We start from the raw sequence: 23,006 nt of genomic DNA, 5'->3' as shown, positions 1-23,006 counted from the left end.
TCCTTTTTGATTTTTAAATAAAATTGTTTTAATTAAAATAAGCTACCAAATATCCAGCCCTTCATCTCCAACCTGTACAATAGGATAAGTGTCAGTACCCTCATTCCAGCAGAAGACTGGGGGTTTCTTCTCTGAACGGGTTAAATCAGAGGGTCATTGGAGTCAGAGACACCTGATGGAACTGAGTGTGTAAAGGGGGTTCCCATCATGGTGATTCAGTTCAAATCTAAATATCAAATGGTGTGGTGTTTCCTCCTTCTCTCTCCCACTTTTCTTTCTTGGTTCACTCCGGAAAATGCTACAAGGCAGACAAGAGATTTAGGATTCCTGTCTGGTGAAACTGACCTGCCCAAAACTTGAGAACTCCAGATATTGACATTTGGTACACTCAACAAAAGTATTTATTCTGATCATTTACCACCCCTCCATTGACAAGCCCCTTTTTGACTGTGAAGTCAACAAGACTTCACAGTGATTGGAAAAATTGGCGAACCAGGGAACCTCTGAGAACTAATGCTCTTCTTTTCAAGTTTTATACTATTTGGTCTTTTTAAAATGATGTGTACAAATTAGCTTTCTGATTTGCCTCTATTTTAGCCTCTGTTTGAAATATAAATGGACGGCCAGAGATCATCTGACAACTGGCAAAATCAATGGCACAAAGAACTGAGAGCAAAACAAATAGGAAAGTGTGGCAACAAAGAAAATAGGAGAAAATGTCAACAACAAAAACAACAACAACACTCTGATATCCTCAGAGATGAGTAAAGATGTGGTATCCCTAACATAAGAACAGAGTTCTGTAGCAATGTAATATTCAGAAAAGGAAAAGAGAGCCCTTGGAAATTAAAGTATGATAGTGAAAAGAGAGCTATTAACTGAAGGATTGAAAGCACAAAAAGGAAAATAAAATGGAAGGAAATTTAAAAATCAACCTAGATAGATGGTCTACAATCTGAATAGTGAGATTTGCAAAAAGGGAAAATAGAGAAACCAGAGAAGATGAAGTTATTAAAGAAATAATTTCAGATATTTTTCAGAACTGCAAAGGACTTACAAAATCAAGGCATATCATCATGCACTCTGGAATACTGAAGAGACAGAGAAGTTTCTAAAACCATCCAAAGACAAAAAATAGTAGGATGTGAAGTTTTGAAATCAAAATAGCTTTATACTCTTTATCAGTAGCCCTAGAAATTAAAAGACAAGAGAGTAATGCCTTCAAAATTCTCAGGGGAAATGACTTAAAACTTTTAACTTGATACCCAGTCAAAATACTATTCAAGTAGGGAATAGAATATTTAAAATGGGCTGGGCATGGTGGCTTAGGCCTGTAATCCCAACACTTTGGGAGGCCGAGACTGGTGGATCACGAGGTCAGGAGATCAAGACCATCCTGGCTAACACGGCGAAACCCCGTCTCTACTAAAAATACAAAAAAAAAAAAAAAAAAAAAAATAGCTGGGTGAGGTGGTGGGCACCTGTAGTCCCAGTTACTTGGGAGGCTGAGGCAGGAGAATGGCCTGAACCTGGGAGGCAGACCTTGCAGTGAGCCCAGATTGCACCACTGCACTCCAGCCTGGGAGACAGAGTGAGACTCTGTCTCAAAAAAAAAAAAAAAAAAAAAAAAAAAGAATATTTAAAATGTCAGATGTGCAAGAATTCAGAAAGTTTATAACATAAGTGTCCTTCTTCAAGTTAATTAATACTCCTTAAACATGGCAGAAAATCTGTAGATATTGTTATAAGATTGATAATGAAGAAATACAGGTGTAAAACATGGGATTTCAAGATTTGCAAGTGACCACCATAAGAAAATCAACAAGTCGGCCGGGCGCTGTGGCTCACGGCTGTAATCCCAGCACTTTGGGAGGCTGAGGCGGGCGGATCACAAGGTCAGGAGATCGAGACCACGGTGAAACCCCGTTTCTACTAAAAATACAAAAAAAAAAAAAAAAAAAAATGGCCGGGCGCCGTGGCTGGCGCCTGTGGTCCCAGCTACTCGGGAGGCTGAGGCAGGAGAATGGCAGGAACCCGGAGGCGGAGCTTGCAGTGAGCCGAGATAGCGCCACTGCACTCCAGCCTGGTGGACAGAGCGAGACTCCGTCTCAAAAAAAAAAAAAAAGAAAAGAAAAGAAAATCAACAAGACTTCACAGTGATTGGAAAAAAATTGGCGAACCAGGGAACCTCTGAGGATTAATGCTCTTCTTTTCAAGTTTTGTACTATTTGATCTTTTTAAAATGATATGCACATATTATTTTGACTTTAAAATTTTATTGGAAAATTAAAAAGCAAAGTGAATAAAAAAATGAAAAGTGGGATGGTGAAAGCAATGATTGTACTTAAAGATAGTTATAGATGAAGGTGGTGTGGTCAAGTCAGCTTCAGACCTGGGATGCAAGGCTGGTTCAACATACGCAAATAGATAAACATAATCCATCACATAAACAGAACCAATGACAAAAACCACATGATTATCTCAATAGATGCAGAAAAGGCCTTCAACAAAATTCAACACCCCTTCATGCTAAAAACTCTCAATAAACTAGGTTTTGATGGAATGTATCTCAAAATAATAAGAGCTATTTATGACAAACCCATAGCCAATATCATACTAAATGAGCAAACCTGGAAGCATTCCCTTTGAAAACCAGCACAAAACAAAGATGCCCTCTCTCACCACTCCTATTTAACATAGTATTGGAAGTTCTGGCTAGGGCAATCAGGCAAGAGAAGGAAATAAAGGGTATTCAAATAGGAAAAGAGGAAGTCAAATTGTCCCTGTTTGCAGATAATATGATTGTATATTTAGAAAATCCCACCATCTCAGTCCAAAAGCTCCTTAAGTTGATAAGCAACTTCAGCAGAGTCTCAGGATACAAAATCAAGGTGCAAAAGTCACAAACATTCCTATACACTAATAACAAACAGAGAGACAAATCATGAGTGAAATTCCATTCACAATTGCTACAAAGAGAATAAAATACTTAGGAATACAACTTACAAGGGATGTGAAGGACCTCTTCAAGGAGAACTACAAACCACTGCTCAAGGAAATAAGAGAAGACACAAACAAATGGATCACCATTCCATGGTCATGGATAGAAAGAATCAATATCATGAAAATAACCATACTGCCCAAAGTTATTTATAGATTCAATGCTATCCCCGTCAAGCTATCATTGACTTTCTTCACAGAATTAGGAAAAACTACTTTAAATTTCATATGGAATCAAACAAAAAAGAGTCCACATAGCCAAGACAATCCTAAGCAAAAAGAACAAAACTGGAGGCATCATGCTACCTGACTTCAAACTATACTACAGGGCTACAGTAACCAAAACAGTATGGTACTGGTACCAAAACAGAGATATAGACCAATGGAACAGAACAGAGGCCTCAAAAATAACACCACACATCTACAGCCATCTGATCTTTGACAAACCTGATAAAAATAAGCAATGGAGAAAGGATTCCCTATTTAATACATGGTGCTGGGAAAACTGGCTAGCCATATGCAGAAAACTGAAACTGGACCCCTTCCTTACACATTATACAAAAATTAACTCAAGATGGATTAAAGACTTACATGTAAGACCTAAAATAAGAAAAATCCTAGAAGAAAACCTAGGCAATACCATTCAGGACATAGGCATGGGCAAGGGCTTCATGTCTAAAACACCAAAAGCAATGGCAACAGAAGCCAAAATAGACAAATGGGATCTAATTAAACTAAAGGGCTTCTGCACAGCAAAAGAAACTATCATCAGAGTAAACAGGCAACCTACAGAACAGGAGAAAAATTTTGCAATTTATCCTTCTGACAAAGGGCTAATGTCCTGAATCTGTAAAGAACTTAAACAAATTTACAAGAAAAAAAAACTCCATCAAAAAGTGGGCAAAGGATATGAACAGACACTTCTCAAAAGATGACATTCATGCAACCAACAAACATATGAAAAAAATCCTATCATCACTGGTCATTAGAGAAATGCAAATTAAAACCACAATGAGATACCATCTCATGCCAGTTAGAATGGTGATCATTAAAAAGTCAGGAAACAACAGATGCTGGAGAGGCTGTGGAGAAATAGGAATGCTTTCACACTGTTGGTGAGAGTGTAAATTAGTTCAACCATTGTAGAAGACAGTGTGATGATTCCTCAAGGATCTAAAACTAGAAATACCATTTGACCCAGCAATTCCCCTACTGGGTATATACCCAAAGGATTATAAATCATTCTACTATAAAGACACATGCACACATATGTTTATTGCGGCACTATTCACAATAGCAAAGACTTGGAACCAACCCAAATGTCCACCAGTGATAGACTGGATAAGGAAAATGTGGCACATATGCACCATGTAATACTATGCAGCCATAATAAAGGATGAGTTCATGTCCTTTGCAGGGACATGGATGAGGCTGGAAACTATCATTCTCAGCAAACTAACACAAGAACAGAAAACCAAACACTGCATGTTCTCACTCATAAGTGGGTGTTGAACAATGAGAACACATGGACACAGGGAGGGGAACATCACACACCGGGGCCTGTTGGGGGTTGGGGAGCTAGAGGAGAGATAGCATTAGGATAAATACCTAATGCAGGTGACGGATTGACAGGTGCATCTAACCACCATGGCACATATGTACCTGTGCAACAAAACTGCACGTTCTGCACATGTACCCCAGAACTTAAAGTATAATAATAATAATAATAATAAAAGATGGAGGTGGTGGGTGGGTGAAGCATCTTCTCTGTGGTGTAGGGAATTCTCACAGGTATGTAGCTTCTTAATCCCCACAATGACTGAAAGAGGCAAATATCATTGTTTAATTTTACAGATGAGGAAACAGAGGTTCAAGGAAGTTAAAGGAACTTGCCTAAAGTCACATAGCTTAGAACTGGCAATATCAAGGCTGAACCTAAGTGTCTGTTCCAAGGCTCTGTCATGTTCCACTAATTTTGAATGTTGGCAAACAAGAGGAGAGAGAGATATTAGGACCTAGGATGAAGGGAAGAAAGAGTTTTTGGTAGCGAAAACACACGAACATTTATGTAAATTGAAAGTAAAGAGTCCTCAGAAGCTAAGAACTGAAAGTACAAGGGAGAATAGGAATAATTGAGGCAAGTCTCAGAAAGTTTGGAGGAAGCAGCAAGATGACTTGAGCAAGAGTTTGCCTTGGAGAAGAGTAAAGTTGCTTCTACTTCTGAAACAGGTGGGAAGGAGGTAAGGGTGGGTAAAGTTGCTATTAAGCTGGAACTTGGAGAGGAGGGAAATTGAGATGGTCATGCTGTTTCCTCTTTGAAATAAGAGGCTATTCTCCTGTGAATAGACAAATAAGGGAAAGCCTGGATCTTTACCAGAGATTGGGTCAGGGGAGGGAAGAGGGGAGAAAAGGGAGCTGGAAAGTGACTAGAGCAATTGGCAAAGAGAGTAAGGCTCAGGTTTGTAATCCCAGCACTCTGAGAGCCCAAGGTGGGAGGACTGCTTGAGCACAGGAGTTCAAGATCAGCCTGGGCAACAAAGTGAGACTCCTGTCTATATAAAAAATAAAAATAATAATTATCAGGACGTGGTGACTGGCGCCTATAGTCCCAACTGCTTGGGAGGCTGAAACAGGCGGATCGTTTGGGGGCGGGAGATCAAGCCTTCAGTGAGCTATGATTTTGCCACTGCACTACAGCCTGGATGACAGAGCAGAGCCAGATCCTGTCTCAATTGAAAAAAAAGAAAGAAAAAAAAAGGAAAAGGAAAAGAGTAGAGTTGTAATATTTAGCAAATAAAAATATAGCTCATGGCTGGGCACGGTGGCTCATGCTTGTATGAAGTTGTAATCCCAGCACTTTAGGAGGCCAAGGCAGGTGGATCGCCTGAAGTCAGAAGTTCGAGACCAGCCTGGACAACATGGTGAAACCCCATCTCTACTAAAAATACAAAATTAGCTGAGTGTGGTGGTGCATGCCTATAATCCCAGCTATTCGGGAGGCTGAGGTAGGAGAATTGCTTGAACCCAGGAGGTGGAGGTTGTGGTGAGCCAAGATCATGCCACTGCACTGCAGCCTGGGCAACAGAGTGAGATTCTGTCTCAAAAAAAAAAAAAAAAAGCTCACCCAGTTACATTTGAATGGCCACATTAATGACAAATTTTTGTTTAGTGTATGATCCAAAGATTATGTGGTATTTTATCTGGAAACTCTTAAAGAGAAACACTAAAGCTTGTGTAAAGAACGACAAAGCCACTTTGAAATCAAAAATTGGAAATGGAGCAAACTTAAGGTAGGAATATTGGCCTTGACTTCTAGGCAGCAGCAGCGAGGGAGTTGTACTAGTGGTCAGGAGATAGCTTGAGAATGCAATTTTTAGGGCCTCCCTGGAGAGCAATGGGAAGAAACTTATATGGGAACTAGAGACTTGGAATTGGCCAGGACACCATTGCTGGAAACATTTGCCTACTATCTAATTTTACATAAGTGGATCATCTACAATTATATTCATAGATGTGTACTAAAGATGAATATTATTAAATAGCAATCTGCAAAGTATTTAGACTCTGTAAAACACTTTATCAGTATTGAATGTTAAAAACCAGTGGTATTCACAAGAAGACAACTGATATCCCCAAGGAAATTCTTGGACCTGTTTGAGGTTTATCATGGTGGTCTAGAGTAGTGGTTAAGAGTCTGCAGCCTGTCCCACATTAACCAAGCTGCTTAATATGTCTGGGAGTCAGTTTCCTTGTTTGTAAAATTAGAATAATTACTTAACTTGTAGGATTAAATGAATTAATATGTGTAACACTATGTGCAAATACTAAAAGTACAATGTTACATGAGATATCATAGGCAGACAATAAGAGGTTTTAGAAAATATTCACTAATATGCATATGTATACACTTTGTATGCATATGTAGAAAATGAGTGATTTGAAAAGGACATTCATTAGCATACTTTTATATGAATTTTGTAGACATGTACAGTCAGAAATGCATGCAAATGTGAAACTTTAAATCTAGAAGTCTGTTTCCCTCTAGGAACATATATTTCAATTCCTTAACTGTTTATTGACTGATAGCGTTTGAGCCACAAGGCAAGGCATTTGCAGTATTTAGGTTTTGGAACCCAGTCCTGCCACTCACTAGCTGGAAAAACTACAAGTCACCTTAATTGTCTGAGTAACACTTCTCTCAACAATAAAATGGCCAGGAATGCTTGCTTACTTCACAGAGCAGTAAGGTTAAATTAACCTAGCACATGCTTGATACAGACTAGGTGTGAAATTTCACTTTGATTCCTTTGGCTTTAAAGAATGCATAAATTAGTGTGGGTGGGGGCAGGTGAAGGGGAAAATGCCAAGTCCCCCGTTTTGTTGTGCTGGGCAGACACAATGTATCTTTTACCCTTTAAGTGAAATAAGTCCTCAAATCCAATTAGAATCTACTCTGGAGTCTTACAGGACCGTTGTCTTAGTTTCCACATTATATGCACTGTTCTGTTATTGAAGTTGTGGGTATGTATTGGGTGCATCGCCGTTGGTGAGTGCTTTAAAACAGCTGTGAATTAACTGTCACTTCATTTTTTTTTTTTTTTTTTTTGGCAAACTCACAAAATCCCAGAAGTCAGGGGTCTGTTGTTTATTCATTCTGCCTCCTTCTGAGTCATTCAGGTACAGGGTGTGTCTGTCAATTGAAACTGCACAGCGGAGGAAGTTTTTGAGTTCACATCTGCCGGGATGGGAAAGCAGTGAGAACAGGGACTGGGTGGCAACCTTTACAACAGTAGGGCAAGGGCAGAAGCGTCCTGAGCTTGTCACGCAGGCAGATCTGACCAAGGCCGCCTCTCAGCCTCACGTTCTTAAGTAGCATCTAAGCAAAAGAAAAGGGTGGGCAAGTTGCTGGTAATGAGATTTGAGGCCTCTGAGTCAACTCTCAAGCAGAAAAAGTGAGAGAAGAGTGCCGGCCCCTGCTGGGCAGCTGCAGTTGCTCCGCAGCGCGGGGCCGAGAATCTTCCCCTTCGGAAATTCCGGAGCTGCCCAGGCATTTTGAATCTCTCAGGACTCAGCAGCAGCCCACCTCTTCAACGACCTCTCCATTGGCCAGAATCTGGGACACACAGTCTGGCTTTGCGCTCAGCTGCGGGAAACCCCTCGCCCAACACCAAAACCGGCGCTGGTTCATTTCTCTGTGCACTCCGGGAAATCCACTGCCTCTCAGACCGCAGTTTCGAGGAGCACCAGGATCTGGGGTGGCGTGGGGAGAACAGGAACCTCCCGATCCATTCTCCCTCCCGGGCTGCTTGTCTCCTCTGTACTTCTCGCAGCCCCTTCCCAGCCTCTCGTCCTCAGAGTGCCGCCGAAACTCGCCGGGCCGCGGCTCTGGTTTTCTGCTGCCGGCGCGAAAGTGGCTCGGGGAGCTCCCGGCCACAAGCTCAGCACACCGATCCTCCTAGGGCTGCGGGGGTTGTGGGACCAGGGCGGTGCGCTACGAGACTCCGGGCCGTCCTCTGCCCCCTCAGACTTTTCGAGAGAAAAGTTTCCCAAGTCTCTCCACCTCCTTTTTTTTTCAGGGACTCGGGAGAATCCTCTCCACCGCCAGGGATCAGAGTGTATCTGGGCGAGGGCAGTGATTTATACATTAGAATCCAGGGGTTACCGGGCTCCGCCCCTTCTCTCTCTCTCTCTTTTTTTCTCTTTCATTTGTTGTTTGGGGAGGAGGAGTTTTTTTTTTTTTGCTTCTGCCCCAGATCTTTCCTGGACAGTGCTTCTCAGCAGTTCAGATCCGGGGGCCCCCAGCTGGCAGAGGGCGTGGAGGGTTAAGGCATTAACCCCTCCCAGCGTCTTCCTGAAGAAACCACCCAGCCTTGGCGCGGCGCTGGGTGCCTTCGCTTAGCAGGCAGGGAACTGGCCGCGCCGAGCGGGACTGGCCATTGGAGTGCTCCGCTGCAGAGGGAGGGGACCCCGACTCGAGTAAGTTTGCGAGAGCACTACGCAGTCAGTCGGGGGCAGCAGCAAGATGCGGAGCGAGCCGTACAGATCCCGGGCTCTCCGAACGCAACTTCGCCCTGCTTGAGAGAGGTAGGGGGCGGCGAGTGGCGGGGGACGCGGGCGCGGGGAGCCCGGCTGCGATAGGGCTTAGGTGTCAGAAACGAATTTTTAAGCCAAACGAGGCAAACAAAAACTTTGAAAACATGCATCTCTGGGCGCTGAAAATTTGCATCTGTGGGCTACTAAGGAGCCCAACTCGATCGGATTTTTCGTGGGCACTTGTGATTCACGGAGTTTGGAAAAAAAGGTTAATTCCCAACTGTGAACCTACGGGGGTAGGGGCAGTGAAAGCTGCGGTTTGTCGGAGGACTAGTAGGGAAGGTGCTAAATTTTGGAAATCCTATAGACAAAGAATATGGTGGGTGGTGTGGGGCGTGGGTAATGGCTTAAACTAGTACTGCCCAAGAGCAGGGTATAAAATTAGTTGGGGGAAATGTGGAGCTTCTTGGCTTGAGCAGCCTCTCCCGTTCGCGGAGTTGCTGGGATTGCTCTCATCTCTATTACCACATTTTATTGCACTGCTGCATTACATTACCTTGAAATATTTAAGCAACTTAGAAGTAGACTTCTGCTGACCAGTGCGGTCTTAGAAAGTTAGTTTCTTTGTAACTTTCTAGTCCTAGGAGAGGAGTCAACGTGTCGGGGGACGGCAGTAAATAAAACTGCCCACGCAAATTTAGCAATGCACCAGGGAGCAGTTTAATGTGAGTTTCTGAAGAGTAGTTTTGCACTCGAAATTAAAAATGTGGTAGCATGTATTATTGCTGTCATGAGTAGTTTGATTTCTCTCTTTTGTGTATGTTTTGGCTAAACTAAACAAAGCAAAAAATATTTATGCGATCAACTAGTGTACGAAACTTCTGGGATTTGCTGCAATCTGTTATGAGTGGTTTTAACTGAATACCTTTAAATTTACTTGCCCTGGCTTGGGGGCGGTTGGGCGGGGGAGGCGGGGAGAAGAAGGAGAAGAAAGAAAAGGCAGTCGCTTCACGGAGGCGCTAAGCTTTCCTGTTTACTGCAAGGCGGGGCGGGCCTGGCTGCCCACACCTCACTGCGCCCTCCGACCCTAGGCACACCTGCTCCTACCTAGAGAGTTATTAATAGAGCCCCCAAATGACTTACGCTTTCAAGTGATTTTCCTGCAAATCTGATTTCTTGCATGGCAATTAGGAGGTGGTGCTCGCCTCTTTGAACTGGGGGTCTGGGGGTGGGCATGGGGAACAGAGGTGTGTGTCTCTACCCTCAGACTGGCAGTCGAGTCTTTTCCGAGGAGAGACGTGGGCTGGTGGTGTTGAGCGTGCAGCTGAGCTGGTGACTGCTTCAGACAATTTTATGGCTGGAAATACGGGGGTGGGAGGGTGGGGGGTGGCCAGAGGGCAGGAGTGGAGTTAAAATGGGGTGTGCTCTCTAGGTTTCCCATTCCCCCCACTCCTTGTTTTCCATTTTCTTTTTTGTTTGTTTTTGTTTTTGTTTTTTGTTTTTTGGTCAACCCACAGCCAACATCATAATTCCCACTTCCCTTTGAGTGAATGTGGCCATAGAGTTTCTCCCTCTATTTTTCTTCCCCCTCTTCCTTTTTTGAAAAAAAAAAAAAAAAAAGGAAGAAAAAAGAATTAAAAAAAAAAAATCTCTCTGGGTGCTGAAAATTGGCATCTCTGGGCTACTCAGGAGCCCAACTCGATCGGATTGTTCTTGGGCACTTGTGATTTATGGAGTTGGAAAAAAGGTGAATTCCCAACTGTGGAACCTACAGGGGTAGGAGCAGTGATTTTTTTAAAACAAATCTCTCTCCCTGAGCTCTCCCCAAGTTTCTTTAAAACAAATCAACAGTAACACAATTGGAGCAGTGCCTTAGCTAGAATGAATTATGCCAGTATGCTGTGGCTCTTTCCCTGACTCTCTCCTCTGACTTGTTTAAGGCTGCGGTTTCCGAGGCCCTCTCCAGCCAAGGAAAAGCTACACAAAAAGCCTGGATCTCTCATCGAACCACCCCTGCAGCGAGTGAAGGCTCTCTCGCCCTGCCCTCTAGCGTTCGTCTGGAGTAGCGCCACCCCGACTTCCTGGGGACACAGGGTTGGCACCATGGGGTCCACCAGCGTCCCGCTGGTCAAGGCTCTCCGCAGCTCGGTCTCTGACTACGTCAACTATGATATCATCGTCCGGCATTACAACTACACGGGAAAGCTGAATACCAGCGCGGACAGGGAGAACAGCATTAAACTGACCTCGGTGGTGTTCATTCTTATCTGCTGCTTTATCATCCTCGAGAACATCTTTGTCTTGCTGACCATTTGGAAAACCAAGAAATTCCACCGACCCATGTACTATTTTATTGGCAATCTGGCCCTCTCAGACCTGTTGGCAGGAGTGGCCTACACAGCTAACCTGCTTTTGTCTGGGGCCACCACCTACAAGCTCACTCCCGCCCAGTGGTTTCTGCGGGAAGGGAGTATGTTTGTGGCCCTGTCAGCCTCCGTGTTCAGTCTCCTCGCCATCGCCATTGAGCGCTATATCACGATGCTGAAAATGAAACTCCATAACGGGAGCAATAACTTCCGCCTCTTCCTGCTGATCAGCGCCTGCTGGGTCATCTCCCTCATCCTGGGTGGCCTGCCCATCATGGGCTGGAACTGCATCAGCGCGCTGCCCAGCTGCTCCACTGTGCTGCCGCTCTACCACAAGCACTATATCCTCTTCTGCACCACGGTCTTCACTCTGCTCCTGCTCTCCATCGTCATTCTGTACTGCAGGATCTACTCCTTGGTCAGGACTCGGAGCCGCCGCCTGACGTTCCGCAAGAACATTTCCAAGGCCAGCCGCAGCTCTGAGAAGTCGCTGGCGCTGCTCAAGACCGTAATTATCGTCCTGAGCGTCTTCATCGCCTGCTGGGCACCGCTCTTCATCCTGCTCCTGCTGGATGTGGGCTGCAAGGTGAAGACCTGCGACATCCTCTTCAGAGCGGAGTACTTCCTGGTGTTAGCTGTGCTCAACTCCGGCACCAACCCCATCATTTACACTCTGACCAACAAGGAGATGCGCCGGGCCTTCATCCGGATCATGTCCTGCTGCAAGTGCCCGAGCGGAGACTCTGCAGGCAAATTCAAACGACCCATCATCGCCGGCATGGAATTCAGCCGCAGCAAATCGGACAATTCCTCCCACCCCCAGAAGGACGATGGGGACAACCCAGAGACCATTATGTCTTCTGGAAACGTCAACTCTTCTTCCTAGAACTGGAAGCTGTCCACCCACCGGAAGAGCTCTTTACTTGGTCGCTCGCCACCCCAGTGTTTGGAAAACAATCTCTGGGCTTCGACTGCTGCCAGGGAGGAGCTGCTGCAAGCCAGAGGGAGGAAGGGGGAGAATATGAACAGCCTGGTGGTGTCGGGTGTTGGTGGGTAGAGTTAGTTCCTGTGAACAATGCACTGGGAAGGGTGGAGATCAGGTCCCGGCCTGGAATATATTTCCTCCCCCCCTGGAGCTTTGATTTTGCACTGAGCCAAAGGTCTAGCATTGTCAAGCTCCTAAAGGGTTCATTTGGCCCCTCCTCAAAGACTAATGTCCCCATGTGAAAGCGTCTCTTTGTCTGGAGCTTTGAGGAGATGTTTTCTTTCACTTTAGTTTCAAACCCAAGTGAGTGTGTGCACTTCTGCTTCTTTAGGGATGCCCTGTACATCCCACACCCCACCCTCCCTTCCCTTCATACCGCTCCTCAAAGTTCTTTTACTTTATACTTTAACTACCTGAGAGTTATCAGAGCTGGGGTTGTGGAGTGATCGATCATCTATAGCAAATAGGCTATGTTGAGTACGTAGGCTGTGGGAAGATGAAGATGGTTTGGAGGTGTAAAACAATGTCCTTCGCTGAGGCCAAAGTTTCCATGTAAGCGGGATCCGTTTTTTGGAATTTGGTTGAAGTCACTTTGATTTCTTTAAAACACACCTTTTCAATGAAATGTGTTACCATTTCATATCCATTGAAGCTGAAATCTGCATAAAGAAGCCCACTTTATCTAAATGATGCTAGCCAGGATCCTTAGTGTCCTAGGAGAAACAGACAAGCAAAACAAAGTGAAAACTGAATGGATTAACTTTGCAAACCAAGGGAGATTTCTTAGCAAATGAGTCTAACAAACGTGACATCTGTCTTTGGCACTTTTGTTGATGTTTATTTCAGAATGTTGTGTGATTCATTTCAAGCAACAGCATGGTTGTATTTTGTTGTGTTAAAAGTACTTTTCATGATTTTTGAATGTATTTGTTTCAGCAGAGGTCATTATATTGGATTTTTCTAACCTGTGTTAACACCATTGAATGTGTATTTCTTAAGAAAATACCACCCTATTGTGCCCTTAAAAGCATTACTTTAACTGGTAGGGAACACCAGAAACTTTTCAGTCCAGCTGTTCATTAGATAGTAATTGAAGATATGTATAAATATTACAAAGGATAAAAATATATTACTGTCTCTTTAGTATGGTTTTCAGTGCAATTAAACCAAGAGATGTCTTGTTTTTTTTAAAAAAAATAGTATTTAATAGGTTTCTGACTTTTGTGGATCATTTTGCACATAGCTTTATCAACTTTTAAACATTAATAAACTGATTTTTTTAAAGATCCTTTTGTGAAGAGCATTCTTAAAAGTAATTATTGAATTGTTCTATTGGATTGTGTAGTTCTTTGGAATCAAAGTTAAGGACAAATTTGTTATTCTTTAAAGGATTTTTACTTTAACTAGGGTGTGAAAAAAATGTGGTTTGTTTAGAAACCACTCTATCTTTTTCAGGAAGAGAAACTTCAATAAGTTAACATTGAAGAGTAGTAAAGAATGACATAAAAACCACCAACCTTCTGAATACCACATTGGCTAGTAAGTAGAATTGTTTGAGTTTTAAATTGCATTTAAACCAAATAAATTAAATATAGTAATTCTGTCATCAAACATGGGTTTTTAAAGAAGTTATACACAAAAATGTGGTTGTAAATCTAATCTAAATGATGAGACTCAATCATCATTCAAACCCATCAAAATAAGCATGCATTCTTGGCCTTTCACCAACATGTTGTGGAAGTGGGGATATGGATATGGGTATTAAATCACGTGTTTTTATTTTTTTTTTTTCAGGACACTGTCTTGGCTTCCCCAGCCTATCTTCTGAACCACATAGAAGTATACAGTACCAGTGAAGTAGCTAACTGTAAAATGTGGACTGAGTAGCGTAACACTTTTATCTGAAAACCTTCAATTCACAGTATCTGAAAGCATTAACATTCTCGGTCATTAATTTTTCCAAATACAAAATGAAAGGAAGGCACTTTGCAAGCATCACAGACTTATTATAATAGTTAATTCTTGTTTTTGATTTTTGTCATCTTGGGGGAATTAAAGTATTCTGGCATGTTTGGCTCTCTAATCCTATTGCTACTTTCAGAATTTGTGCTTTCAAGTGTCATTGAATATGCACAGGACACAGTTGGGACACGAAGATAAACCTCACCTAATAGAGTAGATGTCATTTCTGGGTAAGGTTAACTGTGGGAAACAGAAATGTGTTCACTAAGGAAACCTTAGGTCACAACCTCCAGTTTCCTGAAGGAAATGCCAAAAATGCTCCAAAGACAAAAGGCTGGAAACAAACTGGAATGTCTCTCTCCATCTGTCTGCTAAGGCGGAAGGAATGATTTCATGTTACATTCACTTCCTAGACTTTCGTTACAGTCAAGCATAATGGAAAAGTATGTCCATTTTGTGTTTCTGTGAAAGATAAAATGTTCATATTTTTGGACTTATCTTCAGAAGCACAGGGGTGATTCATGATATGGGGAAAGATGGGATAGGGTGGCTGGCTTTGGGAGATGGGGAGCTCTTTGGTGACACTTTTCCCCCTGTGAACACATTATCCAGTGATTAGATGTACTTTCTTCCTGGAAACTCTAGACTATGCATTTCATTCCAAGAAAGCTGGGTAGTCACGGACTGTGGTTTTGCTGGGCACATGTGTAGTAGAGCACCAGATCTGACCAAGAAGCAAAGACTTAAGATGAAGGAATTCTTGGTTGTCTCCCAACATGAATATCTGGTTTTAATTCAGTGTATTCTCAGAAGTGAGAATGAGAAAAAAAATCTTAGTAATTATATGTTTATACTAAAAAAATACACATATAAGGCTTTGATTTTAATATTGTAGTGTTTTTCAAGAGGAATAAAAGAGATAGTCTGGACAATACTTGACATATTCTTGTAAAAAGTTCAATTGACTCAAAATAGTCAGGAAAGTTATGAAGTAACATCATGTAATACTTTATCCCCAACAATATTAAATGTGATTACAATTTTACAGAATATTCCAATCAAAATGTTATATAAGACAAATTATTATTCTTGCTTTTACATCTACTTAGAAGGAGAAACATTTAATTGTTTTAAAAATGTTTTATTTATTTTTTAGAAATGAGGTCTTGCCTTCTTGCCCAGGCTAGTATGCAGTGGCACAGTCATAACTCACTGCAGCCTCTAATTCTTGGGCTCAAGTGATCCTCCTGCCTCAAGCCTCCCATGTAGCTGGGACCACAGGCACGTGCCACCCTGCCTGGCTGATTTTTTTTTTTTTAAATGTTTTGTAGAGACAGGATCTCAATATGTTGCCCAGGCTGGTCTCTAATTCCCGGGCTCAAGTGATCCTCCCACAGATTTGTCTGTGTTTTCTCTAAATAGGTTATAAATACCTTGAGGGAGGAATCACAAATAACTAAAAGAAACTTTTGTAAAGATTATCAGAGTATTATTTCCCTGGGGACACAGTAAATGTACGATGATGAGAAATCATAATAAACTACAACATTTTCTCCAGCCTTCCTTCCTGCTCCTTTGATGTATACTTCACATGGTCCAAGAAAAGGGACTCAAAATACTTTTTAACATACACCGTTGCCTTCACTGCAATACTAGTTGGAACTAGAGTTGTGTTTCAGAACATTCAAGCAAGCAAGGTTTGCTTGAATAAATAAAGGCCTTATATGGATGATGTATGAAGAAAAAGGATTTTAAACCAGTGGTTTAAAAAGCTAGGAGAGATAGGAGGAAGAGCATAGTGAGGGGTTAGACCTGCATTTATTTCAGTCTTTTACAATCTTTGACAAGAACCAGGATCCAGAGTAGTTTGAGTTCATGTTGAAAACATCTCTCCTAATACATCCAATCTCTTGTTCCCTACACTTTCTTCTTGGATTCAGACTCAGGTAATTTCTGGTTTTCCCATGATCTCTTTTTTATCCCTTTGAGGACTAAAGGATTAAAAAATTAGACTTTGCTCAGGTTATAGTCATTAGCAAGAGCCAAGTGTGGACTGCGGACTTGAGTGAACAGGAATTGCTACATTTTCTGTATATCCAAACTTGATATATGAAGTATCTTCATATATCCAACTAGAAGCTTCCATATTAGTAATGGATAAATACACCATGGTAAATTAATACAGTGGAACATTATTCAGCAATGAAAAAGGACCTACTACTAATCTTGCAACCATTTTCATGAATCTTAAACCTCTTATGCAACCACAAAAGAGAACATACATTACGATTTCATTTATGTAAAAGTTCCAGAATAGGCAAAACTAATGTATGGAGGTATAAATCTGAACAGTGGTTACCTGGGGTAAGAGGATAAACTGGAAAGGAACATGAGGGAAATTTCTAGGTTGTTAGCAATGCTCTATATCTTAATTTTTAGGACATTGTTCACTCAGATGTGTATATTTGTCTAAACTTATGTAATCATATTGTTAAGACCAGTGAAATTTAAAAATATCAATATGCTAGACTTTCACTTCTGCGTATAAGGACTATATGAGACTTTCTCTGTGAAATTATGGGAAGGTTCCATGAAGTTCAGTAGGAAGTGGCAGCTGGGCACAGTGGCTCATGCCTGTGGTTCCAGCACTTTGGGAGGCCGAAGCAGGAGGATAGCTTTGAGCTCAGGAGTTCAAGAACAGCCTGGACAACATGGCAACATCCGTTTCTACAAAAAAAAAAAAAAAAAAAAAAAAAAAATTAGCTGAGCATGATGGCTCACACCTGTAGTCCCAGCTATTTGGATGGCTGAGTCTGGAGAATCACTTGAGTCCAGGAAGTGGAGGCTGCAGTGAGCCGAGATCCGGCCACTGCATTCCAATGCCAGCCTGGGTGACAGAGTGAGATCCTGTCTCAAAAAAAAAAAAAGAATGTGGAAAAGGTTCCAAACTGTTTCATAAAAGGGTAATATGCTTTTTAAGTATTATCATGACCAGAAATAAAACTTTAGAACACTAAATAATTGTGACGTGATGATAGCCTTTGCTTCCATAGTATGAGAATTTGGCTTAGTATTGGTATTTGTAATCCCTGAAGAATTTCTGTGTCTTGAAAGAGTCTAGAGATGTAATGAAACTGTCACAATAAAAGTTTATTGACATTTGGATTTCAGTTCTAGGAATATATGATGGGTTATTAATAGCCTTATGAAGAATGGACCTTGTATACATTGCAAGGATATGTAAACATGTTAGTATTGGAGACACACAAATTGGAGTGTGCCAATTTCTTATCATGGCCACCTGACCAACCCTATAAAAGGCATTCAGTCAGATAATAACACTCGCCCTGGGTGTAAGCACTGCATTGTTAGAAGAAATAGGCAGAGACACAAAGGATGTGGAAGACAAACTTATGTTCCTGTGAGTTTTATTTTTTAATAATTTCAGCTGTTATATTAGATTCAGGGGGTACATGTGCAGGTTTGTTACATTGGCATATTGCTGTGATGTTCAAGTTTTGGGTACGAATGATCCCATCACTGTGGTAGTGGGCATAGTACCCAACAAGTAGTTTATTAGCCATTGTCCCCCTCCCTCTCTCTCCCTTCTAGTAGACACCGGTGTCTATTGCTCCCTTATTTATTTATTTTGGAGGGTCTCACTCTGTTGCCCATGCTGGAGGGCAGTGGTGTGACCATAGCTCACTGCAACCTGGAACTTCTGGGCTCAAGCAATCTTCCCACCTCAGCTTCCAGAGTAGCTGAGACTACAGGTGCGTGCCACCACATCTGGCTAATTGTTTATTTTTGTAGAGATAGGGTCTCGCTTTATTGCCTAGGCTGTTCTCAAATCCTTACCTCAAGCAATCCTTCCACTTTGGCTACCCAAAGTGCTAGAATTACAGGCTTGAGCCATCATGACCAGCCTGTTTCCATCTCTATGTGCATGTGTACCCATCCTGTGAGTTTTATAAGCTTGCAGCCAGACACATTGTTACCTGCCCTCCCCTCTCTGAGGGTTCTTTCTTTCAGCCAGCTCTGGGAGTAACTGGACAGAGAAGAAATGCCTCAGGTGCTGCACTGCTCCTTGGACAGGCTGATTAGATACAAAGCAGAAATAGAAACAGAAAAGAAGGGGCACGGTTACTTGAGCTAACAAGGAGCAGGGAGAGGAAGGACGTTGTTCATCCATTTCCCTGGAGCTCTACTACTATCATTACTCCACTTTTCTGCTGCTTTGTTGATACCAGGGCAGAAAGAAAAACCTTGGAAGAAGTTACTGGTGTGGGTCATGCTTCCTACTCCCATTCCTCTAGATAGGTCGGCACACTCACCCACTCATCCTCTCAGCAAGAATGCTTGCCCTGTGCTGTGTGCTGTGGATCTAGGGGCAAATATAAACAGAGGTCCTGCCTTCCTAGAGCTTGCAGGATTCATTCCTTCAGCTCTGGCACTCCTGTGGCTCCCTCCTTTTGGGGTCCAGGGACCCTGATATGGCAAGAGAAAATTCTTTCTTTTTTTTCCTTTTTTGACACGGAGTCTCACTCTGTCGCCCAGGCTGTAGTGTAGTGATGCGATCTCAGGTCACTGCAACTTCTGCCTCCGAGGTTCAAGCGATTTTCCTGCCTCAGCCTCCTGAGTAGCTGAGATTACAGGTGTGTGCCACTATGCCAGGCTAATTTTTCTGTTTTTAGTAGAGACAGGGTTTCACCAAGTTGGCCAGGCTGGTCTCAAACTCCGGGGCTCAAGTGACTGACCCGCCTGGGCCTCCTAAAGTGCTGGGATTATAGACTTGCACCATGACACCCAGTCCAGAAACAGTTTTTTTTTTTTTTTTCCCGTGAGTTTGTTCATTGTTGTACACTTCCTCTAATATATTGAATTCTTTAGCAGTGTAAAATAATTTCATTTAACAAATACAATTAATATTGGCAGCTTTTCATCATTGGCTTTTATTTAATTTATATCTCTAAATTACTTAAAATTAAATAATGAAGAATAAACTCAGAATTGGAATGGAGAGAAGTTCCTTATGTTATTGGGTATGGTTGTAAATATCAGTATTTGTATTCTGTTTTTCAGCATCTAGGCCCCATGGGATCAAGAAGCAACGCTGTAAAATAAAAGCAGTCAACACTGTCTTTAGTTTCTATCTCTCCTTAGTTTGTGTTTTTCTTCCTAGATCCCTACTGCGAACTGTGCTAGGTGGAGCTGCTTGGTTTATAATGTGTAAATGAAGTGTACATTTGAATATGCCATAGGTGGTGTCCTTATTCAACTTGGATGAAAAAGAAAGGAGAGAAAAATTCACAATTCAAGAGAATGAACAGACTTATCTACTAATGAGCCATTGCAAGTCATCTAGAGGACTTGAGAGAGGAGCCTAGGTAGGTCTTTTGTGTGCTCTATGTTCAGTGATTGCTTGAGGCCAGGGGGCTGGGGATAACTCCCTGAGCAGCCCAAGAACTCTGCACTCATCTTATACACCAGCTCTACTGAATCCAAGCTGACCTGCTCACATTTGTGTGCCATTTCTATGAGGAAGTCTCTTGAGAATGCCAACAGCTCAGATACCTGCTCGTCATTACCAGATCTACCCCTCAAAGCACAACGTCTGCTGGTGGGAGGGTGAGTAGTTTCAATGTTTTGTACAAAGGAGAGTATATTTATTTCTAATTTCAGAGTTTCTCTTGCTCCTGTCTAGACACTTCGGAGAAAAACAAATTCAGGTCACCAGTAAAGTTATGTTCTATAATAAGAGAAGACTTGTGCTAAATCACTTGTAAAGACATTAACTGTCATCTGCCTGAAGAGTCTTCTCTCACCACCAAGCTTCTGCAGATCTTCTGAGGTACCAGAAATAGTGGTTAGTTCTCACATGCTGTTCTGCTTCAGCTAGCTTCATGTGGCCACCTGCAGAAATAGTTCTTGGTTTCTCTTCCTTGTCTAGATGCTGGTCAAGGCAGCTTTCAGAAAAACACAGATTTTCATATTCCCATTCACACGTGCAAAGTGAATTAGGGTACCAAAGAATTACGTAGATTATTCAATCTGTAAAATCCTTTGCCTCAATTGAGTGAATATTGTATATCAACACTTTTTCCAGCTACATATTTATACTATAATGGGAACCCATTTATACTATATATACTATTTATACTATAATAGTAGGAATTGCAGAATCATAAGCAATTCAGGGCTGGGCGCGGTGGCTCACGCCTGTAATCCCAGCACTTTGGGAGGCTGAGGTGAGCGAATCACAAGGTCAGCAGTTCGAGACCAGCCTGACCAACATGGTGAAGCTTCATCTCTACTAAAAATACAAAAATTAGCCAGGCGTGGTGGTGTGTGCCTGAAATCCCAGCTACTCGGGAGGCCGAGGCAAGATAATTTCTTGAACCCAGGAGCTGGAGGTTGAAGTGAGCCGAGATTGTGCCACTGCATGCCAGCCTGGGCGACAGAAAAAAAAAGGAAGGAAGGAAATTTAGAAGACACAACCACAAGAGCTTTCCTTTATGTATTTATTAAGGAGACAGGGTCTTGCTTGTCACTCAGTCTGGAGTACAGTCTCATGATCCTAGCTTACTGTAGCCCCAAACTAAGTGATCCTCCAGCCTCAGCCTCCTGTGTAGCTGGGACTACAAGGTGCATGCCATGTTGGCTACTGTGTTTTTTTTTGTTTTTTTTTGTTTTTTAAGTAGAGATGGTTGAGGGGAGAGGGGTCTCACTTTGTTGTCCAGGCTGGTCTTGAACTTCTGGCTTCAAGCGATCCTCCTGCTTTGCCACCTAAAATGCTGGGATTACAGGCATGAGCCACTGTGCCCAGCCTTGGACCTTCTAATTGTAAAGATGCAAAAAGACCCATATAATATACATAATATACATCATAATATATACATAATATACATCATCTCATTTTATATATTCACTGTATTAATTTTTGTGTTAAAAAACTATGCTCATTTAGTGGTTTTTTTTTTTTTCCAAAAATTAGTGATTTTGAATTGTGGGCCTAATTAGCAAAAATTGAAATGCGTTAAAGTAATTTAAACATCTATAGGGGATTTGTATCAAATGGAGTCTGCTCTCAGTTCTTTTTTTTTAACTTTTAGTATTTTATTTTTAATACAGACAGAGTCTCACTATGTTTTCCAGGCTGGTCTTGAACTCCTGAGCTCAAGCAATACTCCTGCCTAGGCCTCCCAAGTGCTAGGATTACAGACATGAGCCACCATGCCCAGCCTCTACTCTCAGTTCATTTTCTAAGCAATTTGTTACAAGCCAGTATTGTTGCTGAACTTAATACCAGCGTCAAGAATATCTGGATTGCAGGGTTCTTTCCTTAAAGGCGTACTGCAGGGACAAGAGATGTGCCGAGGTTTATGTGGTCTTCAGAGATGGAGAAGGGTGTGATTCCTAGAATTATTTGGCATCTTTCTACACTCATCTGGGTTTTCTCTTAGATTTATAAAAAGGCCAGTGTTGGGCATACTGACAAAGTCTAGGTTAAATGCTAATCAAGGCACTAGAGTATATATTTGAAGTTTGTGTGTTAACACCTATATGTTCAGGGCAACAAACTACTAGTGTCAGTAGTTAGCTGCCAGTAGTTAGCTGCTCTGCACACTTAGGATACCTAAATATACATCAGATTTCACCCTAGAGAAAAAAAATCAATCTTTTGTTTGTCTTCTCCAAAAAGGAATCAATTAATGAACTACTTCTGCCCCCAAAGTAAAAGTTTAGAATAAGTGTACTAACTCAATGCAATGTTCAACATTGTTTGAAAAATCTGAAGTATTTTTATAATTTTATTTTTTTCTTTTCCTTTTTTACCTTTCACACACTTGAATCTAAACTATTTTTAACTTGAAGAATGGACAGTTATTTTTCTTTGTGTTTTAAAATACAACATGTACCAGGAAAGGGAGATAGAAGTAAAAATAAATAAATAAAATACATCACGATCTTCAGATAGGTGGATTTTGGAAAGCAATCTATGATTTTCTAATTCTTTAGTGCTCAGAGTCTCTTCTAAAACCTAGTTCTTCCTATATAATTTTTGCTAATGGATAGAAAAACTTGTGGGGTATTCGGAGGAATTAATTAAACATTGAAGATATAAAAGCACACAAGAGATGACTTTTATTGTAAAGTCATGCTGTCATCAAATAGTGTGATTTCTTCCTTGGTGAGGGCAGTTTTCAGGCTACCACAGCTGCCTCTGGTCATGTCACGGTCGAGTTCTGGCACTGCCAGCTGATGTTACTGGTGGTTTACTCATATGGAATTAAATGTCTGTGTTACCACAGTAAGTTCACATTAGTCTTTGCATTTCATTATCCAGAATGCACTGGTAACTGGCAGGAAACTTGTATTTGAAGCATAGTAATCAGAACATTTTCTTATTGTTAAAAGCACTCTTACTTCTTCCCTACTTTCATTTAAATCTATCTAAAGGAAAAAGAGGATTTTGTATTCCATACAAAAGAAGTTTTAGACATTGGGGATTACTATAGTTTCTCTGTGTTATAAATGATCTCCATTCTTTATATGTCATTCCATGAACTTTTATTTAATTTGGAGGAAATCCATAGCGTTCACTCTTATATCAGAGGCTGTGACATCCTGACTAAAGCTATTGAAGTTGGCAGCATCAT

The 23,006-nt window shown here is 41.7% G+C and overlaps 1 protein-coding gene and 1 long non-coding RNA gene across 3 annotated transcripts in view; both read left to right on the top strand.

Annotated features, from left to right (window-relative positions):
• The first annotated feature begins 8,738 nt into the window (after positions 1–8,738).
• Positions 8,739–13,670, top strand: S1PR1 (sphingosine-1-phosphate receptor 1). 2 transcript variants are annotated; one of them, XM_033195294.1, is made up of 2 exons: positions 8,739–8,976; positions 10,974–13,670. In XM_033195294.1, exon 2 carries the CDS (start codon positions 11,137–11,139, stop codon positions 12,283–12,285), a length of 1,149 nt encoding a protein of 382 aa, XP_033051185.1. In that variant the 5' UTR covers positions 8,739–8,976; positions 10,974–11,136; the 3' UTR covers positions 12,286–13,670. The 2 variants fall into 2 exon arrangements, with proteins under 2 accessions (XP_033051185.1, XP_033051184.1); XM_033195293.1 differs by having other exon boundaries at positions 8,739–9,084.
• Positions 13,671–19,060: 5,390 nt separating this feature from the next.
• Positions 19,061–23,006, top strand: part of LOC117075391 — a 34,006-nt gene continuing 30,060 nt past the window's right edge. The window contains exons 1-2 of the long non-coding RNA XR_004433979.1: positions 19,061–19,733; positions 19,837–19,974. This is a non-coding gene — a long non-coding RNA (uncharacterized LOC117075391). The remainder of the gene's footprint in view (positions 19,734–19,836; positions 19,975–23,006) is intronic.

Source organism: Trachypithecus francoisi, unplaced genomic scaffold (assembly GCF_009764315.1).
Source record: "Trachypithecus francoisi isolate TF-2019V2 unplaced genomic scaffold, Tfra_2.0 Lachesis_group5, whole genome shotgun sequence".
In the NCBI taxonomy this organism is placed as follows: Eukaryota; Metazoa; Chordata; class Mammalia; order Primates; family Cercopithecidae; genus Trachypithecus; species Trachypithecus francoisi.
This window is presented reverse-complemented; position numbering and strand designations above follow the sequence as displayed.

Excerpts from the sequence above, each read along its gene's own strand:
- S1PR1 (XM_033195294.1), top strand. The coding sequence starts at position 11,137 with ATGGGGTCCACCAGCGTCCCGCTGGTCAAGGCTCTCCGCAGCTCGGTC.